A 19,399-nucleotide genomic window follows, 5' to 3' on the forward strand; every position below is an offset into this window, starting at 1 on the left:
AACTCTGAGTAGTGGTTTTAAGATGTATTAAAACCTTGATAAGATAGAAAACCCATTATGGGGCGCCTGGGTGGCTCAGTGGGTTAAGTCTCTGCCTTTGGCTCAGGTCGTGGTCTCAGGGTCCTGGGATCAAGCCCCACATGGGGCTCTGCTCAGCAGGGAGCCTGCTTCCCCCCTCTCTCTCTGCCTGCCTCTCTGCCTACTTGTGATCTCTCTCTCTCTCTCTCTCTCTCTGTAAAATAAATAAATAAAATATTAAAAAAAAAAAAAAGATAGAAAACCCATTATGAATGGAAGTAAAAACACAATTCCAGGTGGCAAGAACAGTTTTTGCAGGGGCTCAGAAACAGGAAATTCTGGCATATTTGACACCTATATATCCAATTAGTAGGGAACAGTGAACAAAATTATTGTATATCCCCTTTATGAAAATTACACACAAGAGACCAAAAACTTTCTCAAAACGTAGTAAAATTGTTATTATGTTTAAGTATAAAAAGCAAACTACAAGGGGCACCTGGGTGGCTCAGTGGATTAAAGCGTCTGCCTTCAGCTCAGGTCAGGATCTCAGGGTCCTGGAATCAAGCCCTGCATCGGGCTCTCTGCTGAGCAGGGAGGCTGCTTCCCTTCCTCTCTCTCTCTGCCTGCCTCTCTGCCTACTTGTGATCTCTGTCAAATAAATTAATAAAATATTGTTTTAAAAAGCAAACTACAAAATATGATCTCAACAATTACTACAGTTTTGCAAAAGAGACATTTCTCTGTGGGAAAAGATTAGAAAATAATTAAAAGAAAAAACAAAGAGGTTCCTGAGTGGCTCAGTCAATTATCTGCCTTCAGCTCAGACCATGACCCCAGGGCCCCAGGATAGAGCCCCACATAAGGCTTCCTGCTCAGTGGGGAGTCTGCTTCTCCCTCTGACCCTCCCCTTTTCATGCTCTCTCTCTTTCACTCTCTCTCTCTCAAATAAATAAATAAAATCTTTTTTTAAAAAGAATTAAAAAACTAAAAGCAGCTAATGTGTTATGGTGTTAGTATTCTGGGAGATTTTTTTTTAATATATGGACCATACTGTTCATCTTTTGAAAGGGCATCTTGGCTTTTTTCACAGTTTGGTGATTGTGGCCATTACTGCTATGAACATTGGGGTACAGATGACCCTTCTTTTCAATACATCTGTATCTTTGGGGTAAATACCCAGTAGTGCAATTGCAGTGTCATAGGGTATCTCTATTTTTAATTTCTTCTTTTCCCTATTAAAATTACATTTTATTTATTTTATTTTTTAAAACTTTTTCAGTGTTCCAAAATTCATTGTTTATGCACCACACTCAGTGCTCCATGCAATACATGCCCTCCTTTATCTGCCACCAGGCTCACCCAATCCCTCCAACCTCGTCCCCTCCAAACCCCGTTTGTTTCTCAGAGATTTTTTTAAGTCATTTTTTTTTGCTATCTGTTGTCATAATGATGAAGTTCTAGAATCTAGGTGAGGTTCGGTGGGCTGAGGTCTGGAGCCGATGACCAAAAAAGAATTCTTGAGACATCTTTGGTGCAAAATGGTGGTTTATTAAAGCATGGGGACAGGACCCATGGGCAGGAAGAGCTGCTGCCCTGGGTTGTGAGGGGTGGCAGGTTATGTACCCTGTGGTTGAGGGAAGGTGAGGGAAAGGGAGGTTTCAACGGAGTTTTCATATGCTAAAGAGGGCCTACAAGGTGCCAGGATGTCAGAGGCCTACCTGAGGCCTTGCCCTGGCGGCTTGATCAATGTTGTCTTTAGACCAGCCATTAACATTAAGATAGTTTGGAGACTTTTTGGTGGGATGTCACAATCGTCTTTGTTAGTGAGATTTAGGACATTTGTAAACCAAGGGAGACTCCTGTCTAGCAGGATTTTGAGCTCTGCAAGTTAACTATTTGCTTATTGTTCATGGCAGTCAGGGCTGCCTGAGGGATGCTACATATAGGACTGAGGGGGAGCAGATGAGGGGTGGGTACAAGGCACCAGCTTTTGCTTTGTCTTCAGCCAGCCTCGTGCTGCCTCATCAATAATATTAAGCAAAAAAAAAAAAAAATTGCCAAGGTGTTGTAAAACTGCCATAGTGAAGGGAGACCTCATCCCACATGAGCAATCATCCCTGAGAAAAATCACAAGTGACACCTCTTCTTAGATGCAGGTGGAAAGCACTGGGCTAAATGACTGGACATGGAACTAACTTCTTGAGTATTGTTTGGCTGTTATGGTTATTTTATCTCAGGAGTTCTGTGCCTCTGGGAGGATTTATGCTTTTGCAACTTCTCTGGAGGATGGAATCAGTTCCTCCTGTTTGCTCTCATGTTCTAGCTGGGCCACAACCCCAAGAGGAACCCTGCTCCTTAGGTCAGTGCAAAGGGAGCTAAATGTTCCCAGCAAATGTCTTTCCTCTCACCCATAATGTACAACTTGTCTCTATGTTCAATGGTTGTAGATCTTACCTGTTTGGGCCGCACTCACTGAACATACTTATATGAATCCCTCCTCAGAGAAAGTGGCCTGTGTTGTGCCTTCTGAATGTGTGAAACACTGTGGTGTTGAAGTTGGCTGCAGTAACTATGCCTACCCAATGATGGTGCTGGAACTGATGCCTGATGGTAAGAAAATGTCCATGCCCAAATGAATGGAGAAAATGTAATGATAGTTAGATAAATGATAGAGATAGATAGATGATAGGTGGATAGATTGATAGATAGATAATAGACAGTAGATAGATGACAGATAGATGATGATAATAGATAGATAGATGATAGATGATAGAATGATTCCATTAATTTGTGGAACATAAGGAATGGCATGGAAGATATTAGGAGAAGGAAGGGGAAAATGAAGGGGGTAGGAATCTGAAGGGGAGATGAACCATGAAAGACTATGGACTCCAGGAAACAAACTAATAGTTTTAAAGGGGAGGGGAGCTGAGGGATGGGTTAGCCCCGTGACAGGTATTAAGAAGGGCCCATGTTGTGTGGAGAACTGGGTATTGATGAAGTTCTAGAACCTAGGTGAGGTTCGGTGGGCTGAGGTCCAGAGCCGATGACCAAGAAAGAATTCTTGAGATATCTTTGGTGCAAAATGGTGGTTTATTAAAGATCGGGTGGTTTATTAAAGGACCCATGGGCAGAAAGAGCTGCCCCGGGTTGTGAGAGATGGCAGGTTATGTACCTTGTGGTTGGGGGAAGGTGAGGGGAAGGGAGGTTTCAACGGAGCTTTCATATGCTAAAGAGGGCCTACAAGGTGCCGGGATACCTGAGGCCTTGCAGCTTGATCAATGTTGTCTTTTGGCCAGCCATTAACATCAAGATAGTTGGGAGATTCCTGGTGGGATGTCACAATCCTGCTATCAAAGCGTCTTTGTTAGTGAGATTTAGGTTCAGAAGAGATTCAAATATATTTACATTTCCTTCTACCTCAGCCTCCTTCAGTTTTGTTTATGGAGTGGAGGGTGACATTAGGGCTTGAGGAACTGAGTTATTTGTCTCCGGAAATTGTGCTATTGATAAGGTAACTTCTTTGTTTGTAGATCTCTAGGACATTTGTAAACCAAGGGAGACTCCTGTTCTTGTAGGATTGTGATCTCTGCAAGTTAACTATTTGTTTCTTATTTATGGCAGTCAGGGGTGCCTTAGGAATGTCACATATATTACTGAGGGGAGGGGAGCAGGTGGAGAGGGGGTGCAAGGTGCCAGCTTTTGCTTTGTCCTCAGCCAGCCTCCTGATCCCTCATCAGGTATTATACACAAACAATGAATCATGGAATGTTACATTAAAAAATAATGATGTACTGTATGGTTACTAACAGAATTTTTAAAAAGATAAATGATAGATTAGATAGATAGATGATAGATAGAAGTGTAGAAATGAAAATGAAAACCTGCCATTTGCAACAGCATAGATGGACTTAGAGGACATTATGCTAAGTGAGATAAGCCAGTTACAAAAAAACAAATACCAAATAATGTCACTTATATGTGGAATCTAAAGAAGTGGAACTCATGCAATAGAGTAGAATGGTGGTTGCTGGGGCTGGGGGGTTGGGGAAATGGGAAGATGTTGGTCAAAAGATACAAACTTTCAGTTATAAGATGAATAAGTTCTGGAGAACCAGTGGACAGCAGGTAAATTATAGTTAACAAAAATGTATGCTTAAAATTTGCTAAGAGAATAGATCTCAAGTGTTCTTACCATAAAACCAGAAAACCATAACTATGTGAGGGGATGGATATGTTAATTAGCTTGATTGTGGTAATCATATCACAGTGTACAGTGTACATAAACATCACATTGTACACCTTAACTATATGCAATTTTTATTTGTCAATCATGCCTCAATAAAGCCGGAAAAAAAAAAGAAAAAGAAAAACGTTAATGCTGGGACTGCCTCACAGACCTGGTCTATATATGGGCCATGAGGAAAGATGGTGGTATAACCCTCAATAATTCTAACTTCCATTAATTCAGTTGTCTTCATCAGACATTTCTTGAGCACTTTACATAGGTTATCAGCCCTGAGCTGACCCTGGGGAATACGGAGATGAATCAGATATAATTCCTATTAGAAGAATTTTACTCCTTTGGATTTAAGATGTCTTCCAAGGCAATCAAGAGAATTTAAGTGATGGATTTGTCAATAAAAGTGTTGCAACTAAAGCCTTCTCATCTTTTATGCCTGGGTGGTGTAGTTGGTTAAGTGTCTCTTTGGCTCAGGTCATGATCCTGAAGTCCAAGGATCAGCGGGGAGTCTGCACTGTCTCTCACTCACTCTCTCTCACTCTCTTTTTCAAATAAATAAATAAAATCTTTTTTAAAAGGAGTTGCATAGACATAAACTTACAAATTCAGAAAACTAGAAGTTAACTATTTATCCTGCTTTCTTTAGACCAATTATACCCAAATAATAGACCCCAACCTATGCAATTTACAACTATTTATTTAGTGCCTATTATGTGCCAGATAGTGCCCTGATGGTTAGAAAACATCAGTGAAATAGGCACAAAATCCCATATATGTTGGAACTTGCATTGTAGTTTCATGAGATAGAAAATAAATTACACATGTGAAAAGGAAGTAAATTACTAGGATACTAAAAGGTGATCTGGGTTGGTCAGAAGCAAAGCAGAATATGCAGGTGCTCTTGTACCTTAGGTCCATCAAAAGTCAGCTAACACTTCTGTGATCTTTCTCCTTCCTGACACACATAAGCATTGTCAGGAGGAAGGGAGCACCACCCACAGATGACATCACCCATCCATCTCATTCCAACTTGGTCCTAGGAGTTTTAGGGGCATTACTCATAAGCAGAAAGAATTGGAGGATGAAGTGACCATAATATCTCAAAATTACTTGCTTTTCCCACCAAAAACTTCAACAGAACTACCTACTATTGTATTCCCTCTCCAGTTCCCTAAGTCTTCAGGAAACCAAGAGGTTCTCGCCCAAAGAAAGATGGCCCAACACTGTTTCCTCTCTCCAAAATTTAAGTTCCAGCAAATTATCTCTAAATTTATATTTATAACTAAAATTATATACTGGATTATTCTAAAATCACCAGGAAATATGCAGGAAATGCCACATGATGATACAGATTGACAGAAGCATCAGTTAGTAAATGTTCCAGGTGACACTTTTCAACAACTCTCTGGTTTGGCAAGGTCCTCATTGATCATGGAGTCCCATTTCTAGCTAATGTTTGCACTCTCATCTGGCCCTAGGACTGCGAGGTCTGATGATGTCAGTCATGTTGGCCTCTCTCATGAGCTCCCTGACCTCCATCTTCCACAGTGCCAGCACCCTCTTTACCATGGACCTCTACACCAAGATTAGGAAACGGGCATCAGAGAAAGAGCTTCTTATAGCAGGACGGTGAGCGCATCCTGATTTTTGTCTAAAATTTCTCTGGAAAAATGCAGAAATAAAAGTGAACTAGAGCCTTCTCATCTTTGGTTTCAGTGAAATAAATCATAGAATTCTAGAATGGGGAAGGTACGCTAAGAGGACGTTTAACCCAACTTTATCTCTTTCCAGGTATAAAACTTGGGACCATACTTTTAAATGAAATAGTTGCTTTCTCAGACTTTCAAATGCCTCTCTGATTTTCTCTTATTTCTTCCTCTCATCACACTCTCTTCCACTTACATCTTCATTAAACTCTAGTGTTTTTCGTGGGGTATAAATTTCCCACCTTCTCCCATAGGCTAATACATTGTCTGTAGAAGTTTCCATGTACATCTCATGAAGCAATCCAAATTGTCATCCACACACTACTACAGGGTGGTTTATCAACTGCATTCATTAAGAAATGGGTTGTTATAGGATAGCTTTATTTTTAATTCTTTCCTTTTTTTAAAAAAATTCCTTTTCAGTGTTCCAGAATTCATTGTTTATGCACCACACCCAGGGCTCCATACAATATGTGCCCTCCACAATACCCACCACTAGACTCACCCAACCTCCCACCCCCTTTTAAGGAATATATACACTATTTTCCAAAGTGTCTGCACCAACTTGCATTCCCACCGACAGTGTAAGAATGTTCCCCTTTCTCCACATCCTCTCCAACGCTTGTTGTTTCCTGTCTTGTTAAGTTTTTGCCACCCAAAGATACAGATGTACTGAAAAGAAGGACCATATGTACCTCAATTTCATAGCAGCAATGGCCATGATTACTAAAATGTGGAAAGAGCCAAGATGCCCTTCAACAGACAAATAGATAAAGAAGATATGGTCCATATATACAATGGAACATTATGCAGCCATCAGAAAGGATGAATACCCACCTTTTGAATCAACATGGACAGGACTGGAGGAGATTATGCTGAGTGAAATAAGTCAAGCAGAGAAAGTCAATTATCATATGGTTTCACTTACTTGTGGAGCATAAGGAATAACATGGAGGATATTAGGAGAAGGAAAGGAAAATTGAATTGGGAGAAATTGGAGAGGATGATGAAGCATGAGAGACTATGAACTATGGGGTAGGGGGCGAGCCTGGTGGTGGGTATTAAGGAGGGCATGTATTTCGTGGAGCACTGGGTATGGTGCATAAACAATCTTGGAACACTGAAAAAAAAAATTAAGATGTTAAAAAATAAAGAAATGGGGCATCAAGAGAAACTGACTACATATATAACAGATAGTAGTTTACTGAAGACAGTAAAAATTGCTTAGTAAATCAAGCACTTCCAGGGAAAATTCCAAGGATTCACTTGGTCCAGGTTTTGACTCTGGAAAAATGCTATAGAAGAAGGACAGTAAGGGATCTAAGTTTTTTGGTAGAGAAAGTGTTAAGACCTGAATTCAGTAAGCCCAAGAAGCAGAAGTCCACTAATAGGCATATGATCTCGGGTATGAATACTTTTTAAGTTTCAATAATAAATTAATGAATTTTTCTCTCTCTCTCATTAAATGCCTCCTAGGTCCCAGAATACAAATATTAAAAAGGACATATACATGAAAAATAATTTCCTGCTTTGTAGAATTTATGCCTTTGTTGGGAAGATAGACAATTAATAAACATATTCTATGTCTAATGACAGAGAGTGCTAGGGAAAAAAATTAAAGCAGGATTAACCACTCAGATAGCTGTTCAGGGTGTCTTCCCTGAGGAGGTGGCATTTGAGGGAAGCCCTGAGGGAAGTGTGGGAGTAAACCCAGTGGCTTTGTGGGAATGGAATAGTAAGTGTTGAATTCTTACTACAGTCATGTGTGCAGTGTATTTAAGGACAGCAGGGGTGAGGTTGGCACATGATGAGCAAGTGGAAGCATGATAAGAACCAAGGTCTAAAAGGTAACTAGAAGTGAAATTATGTAGGACCATATAAGCTATAACAAGACTTTGGATTTTATTCCACATATGATGGAAAACAACTGAAGATAAGATAAGGTAGGTACATTATTTGCTTCCCAACGATGATAACAAGGAGAACGAGGGTAGTGGGCATTATTTGTTCATTAAAGTTTATTATCTAGGAATCATGTTCAGACTTTCCATGGTTTATCATATTTAATTACTGCAAGGTTGCAGAAGTTTGGCAAAGCTTCAGTGAGACACTTGTGCCTCAGTCTCTTGCCCAAATGCTTGTCCCTCATGTCTCCCCCACAGCTCTATTTCTGGTGAGCACAGAAAGTAATGAAAGTCCAATAAATTGTTCATTTATTTATACAATAAGCACAGAATACTGTGAAGTTTAACCTTAGTCATTCTCCCTGGACCCCAGGAACCTTTAAGCAGTTTTTAGCAATATTTTAACCAATTCTTTCTACCTGCCAATGTACTCAAGTAGTAAAACACACAAATTAACATTTCTGGCCAATTCACTCAGCATTTTGGAATAAAGGATATTTTAATTAACCTGGGAAGCTTGACTTAGTTTTCCTCAAGCTAGGAAAAAAGATTAAAATGGAAATCACTTTCTTTATCATACAAATAATTACTTACTCATAGAAATACTTTGATTTCTTTCTAATTGATTATTACATAAATTGTGTTAGAGAATTATTAACAAGTTGGTGACATTTGAACTGTTATGAATGGATGTTTAACCTTATAGTTAAAGCTGCTGTTACTAATTATAGACAAGAAATTTTTTTATTGGCATTTTGCTAACCAATGGTCATTAAACATGGCATGGCTTCACATGAGGTCATGGAGTTTGATTTTTTTAAGATTTTTATTTATTTGACAGAGAGAGACATAGTGAGAGAGGGAACACAAGCAGGGAGAGTAGGAAAGGAAAAAGCAGCCTCACCGCTGAGCAGGGAGCCCGATGTGGGGCTCAATCCCAGCACCCTGAGATTATGACCTGAGTAGACACGTAATGACTGAGCCACCCAGGTGCCCCTGGGAGTTTGATTTTATTTGGAAAATCAGTGAATGACTGCAAGAATGAATTCAAGAACAAAAGCACAATAGAAGTACCCATAATACTTTTGTTTAATATTTAAATCATGTTGTTTTCTCCCCAGGCTATTTATCATTCTATTAATTGTCATCAGCATTTTGTGGGTCCCATTAGTGCAGGTATCTCAAAATGGACAACTGTTCCATTATATAGAAGCAATTTCTAGCTACCTTGGGCCTCCTATTGCAGCTGTCTTCCTGCTTGCCATCTTCTGTAAAAGAGTTAATGAACAAGTAAGTAAAAATCAGAAAACTTCTTTCAAACTAGAGTGAGAAAATTATTTCTTTCACTGGTAGAAAAATGCATTCTTTCCACCCTGTTTATACAACTCAAAGCCCATCTCAATTACAATCATAGTCAGTTACAATTCCTCATTCTCACTGAAGTGTGTAAATATATAGGGCACACTTATAGTACAGTCTTTACATTTCTCACAAAATATTATACAGGACATGATGATGAGGAACACAAGTTTTGAAGTAAGACTGACAGGACCCAATCTTGGCTCTACCATTTTATATCATTGTGATCTTAAGCAAACCATTTTGTTTCTGGGTAGAACAAAGATCATCATAGTGCCTAACTGATAGAATTCTTGTGAGAATTAAAAGAGATTTTTTTAATGTGAAGTGCTCCAGTTCCTTCTATGCTGATGCAAATGTTGGGTATTCATCCTTTCTGATGGCTGAGTAATATTCCACTGTATATATGGACCATCTCTTCTATACCCATTTGTCTGTTGAAGGGCATCTCAGCTCTTTTCAGTTTGGCTCTTGTAGACCTTGTTGCTATTAACATTGAGGTGCATGTAGCCATTCTTTTTACTACATCTGTATCTTTGGGGTAAATGCCCAATAGTGCAATTGCTGGATCATTATTGATTCTTAGTGAAGAAAGCAGGTAGGATAATAAATATGGTCTATTCAAATGAGCTTCTCATCTTTTCTAAATATTCTGATTTTATTCTTATTTTCTTTGCAGGGGGCCTTCTGGGGTCTAGTCACTGGACTTGTGATTGGCCTCGTTCGCATGATTGCAGAATTTGTCTATGGAACAAATAGTTGTTTGGCTACCAGTGATTGTCCCAAGGTCATCTGTGAAGTGCACTATCTGTACTTTGCCATCATTCTCTTTTTTGTTTCTGTGCTGGTCATCCTGGGAATTTCCCTGCTAACAAAACCCATTCCAGATGTACATGTGAGTAATGAGTAGTAGATACATGCTTATTTTAAAATAAGAGTTCTTTGCCTTCCAGGGAATTAGGAAATGGGCTTCAACCTCAAAAAAACTTCACAATGCATTTGGGAGGTAAACCTTCATCTTTATTTTAGGATACCAAGAAGAGAGTAATTAGTGTTGCCTAAGAGTTTGGAAAAGTCTTCAAAGCAGAGCTCTCATCTGAGCTGGTACTATTTAGTGGCAAGTAGAATTTCATATGCAACACAAACACTGACACAGATTTTTTTATTTAAAAAAAAAAAAAAGGCAGGTACCAGTTGTCAGGAAAAAGAAAAATAGAACAATGAGATGCCTTTCAAATTAGCATAAATGTTTAATATTAATATGTCAAGTTTTGGTAAGGATGTTGGGAAATGTCCACTCTCCAAAATTGTTGGTGAATGTATGAATTTTGTAATTTGTAGGAAGGTAATTGGGCAGTATTTATCAATTAAAATTCTCATACCCTATGAACCAACAGCCACATTTCTAGGAGCTTATTGTGTAGAAATACTTGCACAAGCAGGAAAAATAATATGTATAATGATTTTCTCTACCAAAGGCTTTTTGTAGAAAAAAGATGAAGACAACTCGGATTTCTCTCACTAGTGGAATGGATACACAATAGAACACTGAACTTGAGAAGAAATTGAGAAGCTCTATTATTTGCTTTTTCAAGAACTTGAGAAGCTCTATTATTTGCTTTTTTAAATGCCCACGATATGGTTAAGGGGGGAAAACACTTGCAGAAATATATACTATTATATAATACCACTTTTTGAAAACAAAATACACATATATAAGTTTGTCTAAGCATAGACAGAATACCTTAAAACATATACACCAGAAATTCTCAGTAAAAGGTATCTCTGGGGAAGACACTATAGAAGACCAGAAAATATTAGTCTGTTTTTTTTGTTTTTTTTTTTTTGCTTCTTTGTTTGGGTATTTTTTTTTTTTTTTTTTTTGGAGAAATGTCTGTTCATGTCTTCTGCCCATTTTTTGACATGATTATCTGTTTTGCATACAAATGGCTAACAGACACATGAAAAACTATTCATCGTCACTAGCCATCAGGGAGATTCAAATCAAAACCACATTGAGATACCACCTTACACCAATTAGAATGGCCAAAATTAACAAGACAGGAAACAACAAGTGTTGGAGAGGATGTGGAGAAAGGGGAACCCTCTTACACTGTTGGTGGGAATGCAAGTTGGTGCAGCCACTTTGGAAAAGTGTGGAGATTCCTTTTTTTTTTTTTTTAAGATTTTATTTATTTACTTATCAGATAGAGATCACAAGTAGGCAGAGAGGCAGGCAGAGAGAGAGGGGGAAGCAGGCTCCCTGCTGAGCAGAGAGCCTGATGTGGGGCTCAATCCCAGGATCCTGGGATCATGACCTGAGCTGAAGGCAGTTTAACCCACTGATCCACCCAGGCACCCCCTGAAAAGAAATTTTAAAAATAAATAAAAAATTTTTAAAAGGTAAAAAAAAATTAAATATACTCATTTTAAAAGATATATTGCTTATATACTAATATTTTTTAAATTTATTACATTTATTTTACATTAATCAATCTTTGAAGTAATATTTATTTGCATATTTCCTTGGAAAGTAGTAAATATTAATTGTGGAAGAAACCTGAAGTACAGAATGGCTCAAACTACTTTACCTAAGACATGTCACCAGAAGTCATAACTAAATATTTATGTTGAATATTGGGAATTGAGTGAAAAAGACACTAAAAAACATGCTAGTTTTCAAAAATATATAAATATTAAGCTCTTTTATGGCAATAAAAATAACTACAATTTATTATAATTTTTAGAAAATATGTATTTGAATGTTCAATGAGACCCTTTATCTAATTTATGTTTCAGTTTCATAAATACACTGTGTGGTTTGAATTTTCAAAATCAACTGATAAAAATCAATAGTCATTTCAGAGGAAGGCATGAGGAGTGTTGTAGACCTAACCTAACAGAGACAGAAATTTCAGAATGATAATTTTTTACCTTGGGAAGACTACAAATTGCCTTGTCCAAGTTAAAAATTCAATAAAGAGTTTCAGTAAAGAAAGTAGATATTGTTTAAGAAGTATTAGGATTTAAAAAAATCTTATGAAGTATATTTAGGAATTTTAGTGGTAAGGTGCATGTGCCCGCTATGCCAACAACAAACAAAAAAGCCAATTACAAATCCTGGTAAATCTGTACAAGAAAGTCATGAGCTAAATATGAAGTCAATTAAAATGAAGCATGACTTAGAACATATGATAGGTTATAATTTTGAAACCCATTTGACATTTGGAACCATTTCCTTGAAATGACTTAGAGCTGATATTTATTCATTGTGTCCAAGCACATGTCTTGAATCTATGGCACTAAAAAAAGTTATATAATAATATAAATAGCTATTTGTTTTTAAATTCTAATCAACATATAAAGCATGGAAGTATTAATCACATTTGCAGAAAATAATTAAAATTCTATTAAGCTTATAACATCTTTAAAATAATGACACAGTTGACAGAAGTTTGGAGGTTGGCTGGGAAATAGATGTGTAAGAGCATAAATTGTTATCAGAACTTAATAGCAGTACATAGATACTACCTAAACATGATAAATTTAAAAATGAAGCTTAAGAAGATATTTTAGGGACATCTGAGTGGCTCAATCAGTTAAGCATCTGACTTCAGCTCAGGTGATGGAATTCTCAAAGTCCTGGAATTAAACCCCAAGTCTGCTCTGTGCTGGCCAGGGAGTCTGCTTCTCTCTCTGTTCTTATCCCTGCCCATGCTCGCTCTCTCTCCTCAGATAAATAAATAAAATCTTTCTTTAAAAAAAGAAGATATTTTACAAGTTACAAGAGTAACCACTAGACAAACTGAAAGTAATAATTATGCAGCTAATAACAGCTGAATGATAAGGACAATGAGTGAAGCAGGGGTATATGTAAGTTAGATAAACCTTTGACTTTAATAAAATTATAAACCCAGAAGTAAGAATTTTAAGCATATTACTTAAAAGTGTTTAAGAACTACTGGAAGAGTTAAAAAAAAAAAAAACAATTTTAAATGGTTAGTGTGTTTTTGTGAATTAGTGTGGTAGAAGACCTTTTTTTGTTACATACACTATTAAGTGCCATTTGATTTTTTTTTGCACTACACAATAAACAATAAACAATAAACAAATGTACCATCATATTATTGTAAAGATTTTCCCATCACTAATGTGCTTGTCTTTGGTTTCTGTGCAGCTGTATCGCCTATGCTGGGCTCTTCAGAACAGTACAGAGGAACGAATTGATTTAGATCCAGAAGAGATAAGACATGAAGAAGCTGATGGTGATGTTGATGAATGTAATACCTGGTTTACATTTGGTTTTCATGTGGAAACTTTATGTACCTGAATTACTTATGCTTGCTTTATTTTTTAATACCAGTAAATTCAGTTTCTGAAAAAGCTATTAGGTTTATGGCAAACTGAGACTTTAAAATCTTACCACCCCAAAACAAAGCTATTAGGTTTATGGCAAACTGAAACTTTAAAATCTTACCAAAACAAAACAAGACAAGACAACTCTTTACAAATAAAATATCCCCATAAATCTGCCTATCTATCAGTCTGTCTGTTGATCATCCATCCATGGATCTGTGTTATAGCTCTGAGGTGAAAATCAATTCCAGTATCTCCTGTTCCTGGTCACGTATTAAATGTTCAACCAATCAAACTTGATTGATCATGATTAGGTGTACCTAGCATCTAGTCCCACCTTTTTCTCCAAAATTGTTTCTCACTATTCTCTTCAATATAGCCTGCACTCCAGCCAACCAGATTTCTTCACTTTTCCCCCACATATACCAAGCTCTTTAGAATATTTTTACCTCTCTTCTCTAAGAGAAAAAAGTTATCCTTTGAAACTAGGTTCTAATCTCATTTCCTTCAAGGAAACTTCAACAAACATCCCTGTGGATCTTTGTTTACCTGTTTGTGTTTGTTTTCGTTTTGTTTTTTTGAAAGTCTGCTTTAGTTTTTTATTTTGATTGTGTGGTTAGAATGACAACCATTGTATTAATCTGGTCCTGGAAGTGATGTGCCTTTGTTGTAAAGTGAATTTGTTTCTTTTTATTATTATTGTTATGTTCAATTAGCTGAGATATGTTCTAGAAAATCCTGTTTTGTTTCAGTAAGAAACAAATCAGAGTGGAAGATATACCTGGCATTTTTAAAACCATTGACAAAGTTTAGCACTTCAGGAAATGTTGTCTTGAACTATACGTAATTGTTTCATTTGGCTTGGTGTAGATTCCTCAAATCTAGGGGAGGATAAATGTCTTCTACTCCTTTTAGATTTTTATATTAGTGTTCCTGAGTTATACTGTCTTGTATAGTTTTCCTTTTTTATACTTTGTTTGATTATATTAAAATCATAGTGTTCTATAGAATGAATTAGAAATATTTCAATAAGATTTAAATGATTTCTGCATTGAAACTTTGGTATTTTGCTAATTATACCATTAGGCATTAGGCCTAGTGAATGTGTGTGTGTGTGTGTGTGTGTGTGTGTGTGTGTGTGTGTGTGTGTAAGAGAGAAAAAGAGAGGCTATAGAGGTATTTAGATGTTTCATTTCTTGGTTAATCAGTTTGGGAAAATTATATTTTCTAGGATTGCGTCAGTTTAGTACACATTTTAAATATATTGACATAAAGCTATTTATACTATTTATTGGCTTTTCCATCTCTATTACCTCTGTAGCTATGCCTTCCTTTTGACTCAATATAATTTTTTGTGATTTCTCTTTTTTCTTGATAAATCTTAATAAAGGATTGACTATTTTACTTTTCTTTTACTTTTTTTATCATATTATGTTAGTCACCATGTATACACCATACTTCATTACATTTCTTTAAAAAAATATATTTATTTAAGAGAGAGTGTGTGAGGAGGGGGAGGGGCAAAGGAAGAAGGAGACAAGCAGACTCCCAGCTGAGCAGGGAGACCTATGTAGAGCTTGATCTCATGACCCTGAGATCATGACCTGAGCCACAATCAAGAGCTGGACTCTTAACTGACTGAGCCACTCAATTCCCCCTATTTTACTTTTCTTAAAAAACTAATTTTGGGTTTTGTTATTATTCTCTATTGTTATCCTTCTTTTCTATTTTATTACCTTCTTTTCTCTTTTGCATACCCTTCCATTTACATTATTTGGATTTTTTCTGTTGTTATTTTTTCTAATTTATTTTTTAAGACTGTATTTATTTATTTGAGAGAGAGAAAAAGAGCATCTGAGAGAGAGAGTACGAGTGGGGAATGGGGCAGAGGGAGAAGGAGAAGCAAATTTCCTGCTGAGAGAGCCTGAAGCTGATGCAAGGCTTGATCCCAAGACCCTGAGATTATGACCTGAATGGAAGGTAGATACTTAACAAACTGAGTACCCAGGTGTCCCTATTTTTTCTAATTTAAATTTAATATTATTTCATTAATTTTCAGGCTCCCTTCTTTTATAATGTAAGTAAGTAAAGCTAGGCATTTTTCTCAAAGTAATGCTTTGCTACATTTCACAGCTTTTAATTTGTAGAATTTTCTTTACCATTTGTTTACAAGAATAGTCTTACCTTCATTATGGTTTTTCAAAGACATTTGAATTTAGAATTATGTTCTAAATTTTTTTTATGTTCTAAATTTTCTAATGCAAGAACAAATAACCTTGTACTTAGAGCTTTTTGTATTTTTACCAGTTTACCTTTGGGATAGATTTTGAGAAGTTGAAGTTTTGGGTCAAAGGGTTAATAACTAAGCAATTTTGCTGTACACTACCAAATTCCCATCCATAAGAGTTGAGTCATGGTTTCCTAGCACCAATGTGTGGGAGTACCTGCTTCCACACAAACTAATAAAGTATATTGTGAAATTTTAAAATTTTTGTCACTGACAGATTAGTAGTGGTATCTCAGTATCATTTTATTTCAAAGTTCTATTTTTTTGTTGTTTCACATTTTTATTTAAATCCTAGTTAGTCAGGGTGGCTGGGTGGTACAGTCAGTTAATTGTTCAACTCTTGATTTTGACTCAGGTCATGATCTCAGTGTTATGAGATTGAGCCCGCTGTGGAGCTCTGTGCTCAGTGCAGCATCTGCTTAAAATTCTCTCTCTCTCCCTCTGCCCTTCCCACTTGCACTTTCTCTCTTTTTAAAATAATTAAATAAAATCTTTTTTAAAAATTAATAAATTCTAGGGTACTTGGGTGGCTCAGTCAGTAAAGCGTCTGCCTTTGGCTTAGGTGATGATCTCAGGGTCTTAGGGTAGAGCCCCACATCAGGCTCTTTGCTCAATGGGAAGTCTGCTTCTCCCCCACCCTCTGCCTGCTGCTCTTCCTGCTTATGTTCTCTTTCTCTCTGTCAAATTCATAAATAAGATCTTTAATAATAAATAAATTTATTTAGTGTATAAATTACTAATAAATAATAATTGTTTATTTAAGAGTGTGATTTATTTATTTGTTTGTTTGTTTATTTATCTGTTTGTTTAAGAGAGAGTGTGTTTATTTAAGAGAGAGTGTGTTTATTATATAAATTAAAAACCTAAATTTATTAGTTTAAAAATTAATAAATTATAGTTAGTCAACATATAGTGTAATACTGATTTCTGGTGTAGAATTTAGTGACTCATCACTTACATATAACACTCAGTGCTCAACATAACAAGTGCCCTCCTTAATACTCATCACCCATTCAGGCCATCCCCCACCCACCATCCCTCCAACAACCTTGAGTTTGTTCTCTATGGTTGAGCCTCTTATAGTTTGCTTCCTTCTCTTTTTTTTTCCTTTCCCCCATGTTCATCTGTCTTGTTTCTTAAATTCCACATCTGAGTGAAATAATGTCATATTTCTATTTCTCTGACTGACTTATTTCACTTAGCATAATACACTGTAGCTCCATCCAAGTCATTGCAAATGGCAAGATTTCATTCTTTTTGATGGTTGAGTAATATTGCATTTTATATATATCTCTATAATAGATAAATGATAGATAAATAGATATAGTCACATCTTTATCCTTTCAAATTTCTCTTTTTTGAGTGAATTTAATAACTATTTATCTATGTATGCATATGTGTCTACATGGAGTTAATGGAAGTCTTCTTTATTTTTAAAGTCCATTGTTCATTAAGAATATTAAACCCTTCGTGGTATAAGATGCAAATGTTTTTCTCTAGTTTGTCACTTGTTTTGACTTTATTGAACTTTATGCAATGCAAGTTTTCTCTTTTTATATAATCAAGTTATCTATGTTTTTCTCAAGGTTTCTTCTAACACTTAAAAGTGGCTGTAATCATTCATTACAGTCGTCTGTACTACATTTACAGAGGTTTTATTTCCCATGTTCTGTGATCATTTGTTTGTCCTTTTTTTGTTTGTTTGTTTCAGATAATCCTGAGGAACCCCGGGGATGCCTCAGGAAAGCTTTTGACTTATTCTGTGGTTTGCAGAAGACAGGCCACAAACTGAGCAAAGAGGAAGAAGAAGCCCAGAAAAAGAAGCTGAGAGACACATCTGAGAAGCCTTTATGGAGAACTATAGTGAATGTCAATGCCATTCTCCTCCTGGCAGTGGCTGTCTTTGTCCATGGCTATTTTGCCTGAACTCTGAGCCACTAAATATTTATTAAGCAAAGGATAATTTTATTGATTTTTTTTTCACTTTTTGAGTTTGCTATGTTTAAAAAGGGAGGTAATTTCAAAAGGGAGAAAGAAATTGGTAATTTTATCATATGAGATGACTACAGACCTGATTTTTATCTTTTGTTATTTCTTTGTGTCAATAAAGAAACAGTCAACTTAGAAAGCCAGGGAGCTGACTCTATATGTGTGTGTAAACTAGGAGGATTTGGTCTAAAAAGATTTTTTATAGTTCACCTAGTAGATTACCCTACCTTATTCTTGCTTTCTGTTTCCAGAGATTATCACTTAGAAAGAATGCCTCTTCCAATTCGGCCTCATGTAGTGACCTCCTCGTCTATAAAACAGTGACCTCCCAACCTCACTTTATTGACCTCAAGGAAAATAGAAATATTTCCTAATGGTTGAGGGGAGGTGAGCCACAAATGTCTGTTGTAAATATTTTTGTCAATTTCCTGGAAATCATTAGCTTATGTCTTAAATAATACTTTAAATATTTTTTTAATATATTTGTGAATTTACTGGAAACTATCAATATTTTTGTGAATTTACTGGAAATTATTAGCTTATGTCTAAAAGCCATCATCCAATAAATGTTAGCATATTAAGTCGTTGATCTGATAAACTACTTTATAAAATTAATTCACATATCATAAAATGCATCTATTTAAAGTTTACAATTCAGTGGGACTCCAGGGTGCCTCAGTTGGTCAAGCGTTTGACTCTTGGCTACAGCTCAGGCCATGCTTTCAGGGTTGTGGGGTCCAACTCCAACCTTAGCATAGAGTCCACTTCTCTCCTTTCCACCCTCCCTCTCCCTCTGCCTCTCTCCAACTTGCATCCTCTCTCTCTGTCTCTAAAATAAGTAAATAAGGGGAACCTGAATGGCTTAGTTGGTTAAGTGTTGGACTCTTTGTTTCAGCTCAGACCATGATCTCAGGGTCATGAGACCAAATTCCACACTGGGCTTTGAGCTCAGCTCAGAGTCTGCTGGAGAGTCTCTGCCTCTCCCTCTCTCTCTGTTCCTTCCCCCACTCTCTCACTCTCTCTCAAAAAAATAAATAAATTATTTTACCTTCTTCAATTATTTTTTATTTAATTTCTTTTCAGTGTAACAGATATCATTGTTTATGCACCACACCCAGTGCTCCATGCCATACATACTCTCCATAATACTTACCACCAGGCTCCCCCAACCTCCCATGCACCCCCCTTCAAAGCCCTCAGATTTATTTTCAGAATCCATAGTCTCATGTGATTCATCTCCTCCTCCAATTTCCCTCAACTCCCTTCTCCTTTCCATCTCCCCATGTCCTATGTGTTATTTCTTATGCTCCACAAATAAGTGAAACCATATGATAATTGACTCACTCTGCTTGACTTATTTCACTCAGCATAATCTCTTCCAGTCCCATCCATGTTGATACAAAACTGGGTATTCATCATTTCTGATGGAGGCATAATACTCCATAGTACATATGGACCACATCTTCCTTATCCATTCGTTGGTTGAAGGGCATCTTGGTTCTTTCCACAGTTTGGAGACCATGGCTACTGCTGC

General features: G+C 36.7%; 1 protein-coding gene across 1 annotated transcript in view; it reads left to right on the forward strand.

Moving 5' to 3' along the window:
- Nucleotides 1-18,922, forward strand: part of LOC131811643 (solute carrier family 5 member 4) — a 59,356-nt gene extending 40,434 nt beyond the window's left edge. The window contains exons 10-15 of the mRNA XM_059140326.1: nucleotides 2,524-2,631; nucleotides 5,743-5,893; nucleotides 8,996-9,164; nucleotides 9,913-10,128; nucleotides 13,411-13,513; nucleotides 17,588-18,922. Of these exons, the coding sequence (XP_058996309.1) occupies nucleotides 2,524-2,631; nucleotides 5,743-5,893; nucleotides 8,996-9,164; nucleotides 9,913-10,128; nucleotides 13,411-13,513; nucleotides 17,588-17,802 (962 nt within the window). The 3' untranslated portion in view covers nucleotides 17,803-18,922. The remainder of the gene's footprint in view (nucleotides 1-2,523; nucleotides 2,632-5,742; nucleotides 5,894-8,995; nucleotides 9,165-9,912; nucleotides 10,129-13,410; nucleotides 13,514-17,587) is intronic.
- Nucleotides 18,923-19,399: the final 477 nt, after the last annotated feature.

The sequence above is a fragment of the Mustela lutreola genome, chromosome 11 (genome assembly GCF_030435805.1).
Source record: "Mustela lutreola isolate mMusLut2 chromosome 11, mMusLut2.pri, whole genome shotgun sequence".
In the NCBI taxonomy this organism is placed as follows: domain Eukaryota; kingdom Metazoa; phylum Chordata; class Mammalia; order Carnivora; family Mustelidae; genus Mustela; species Mustela lutreola.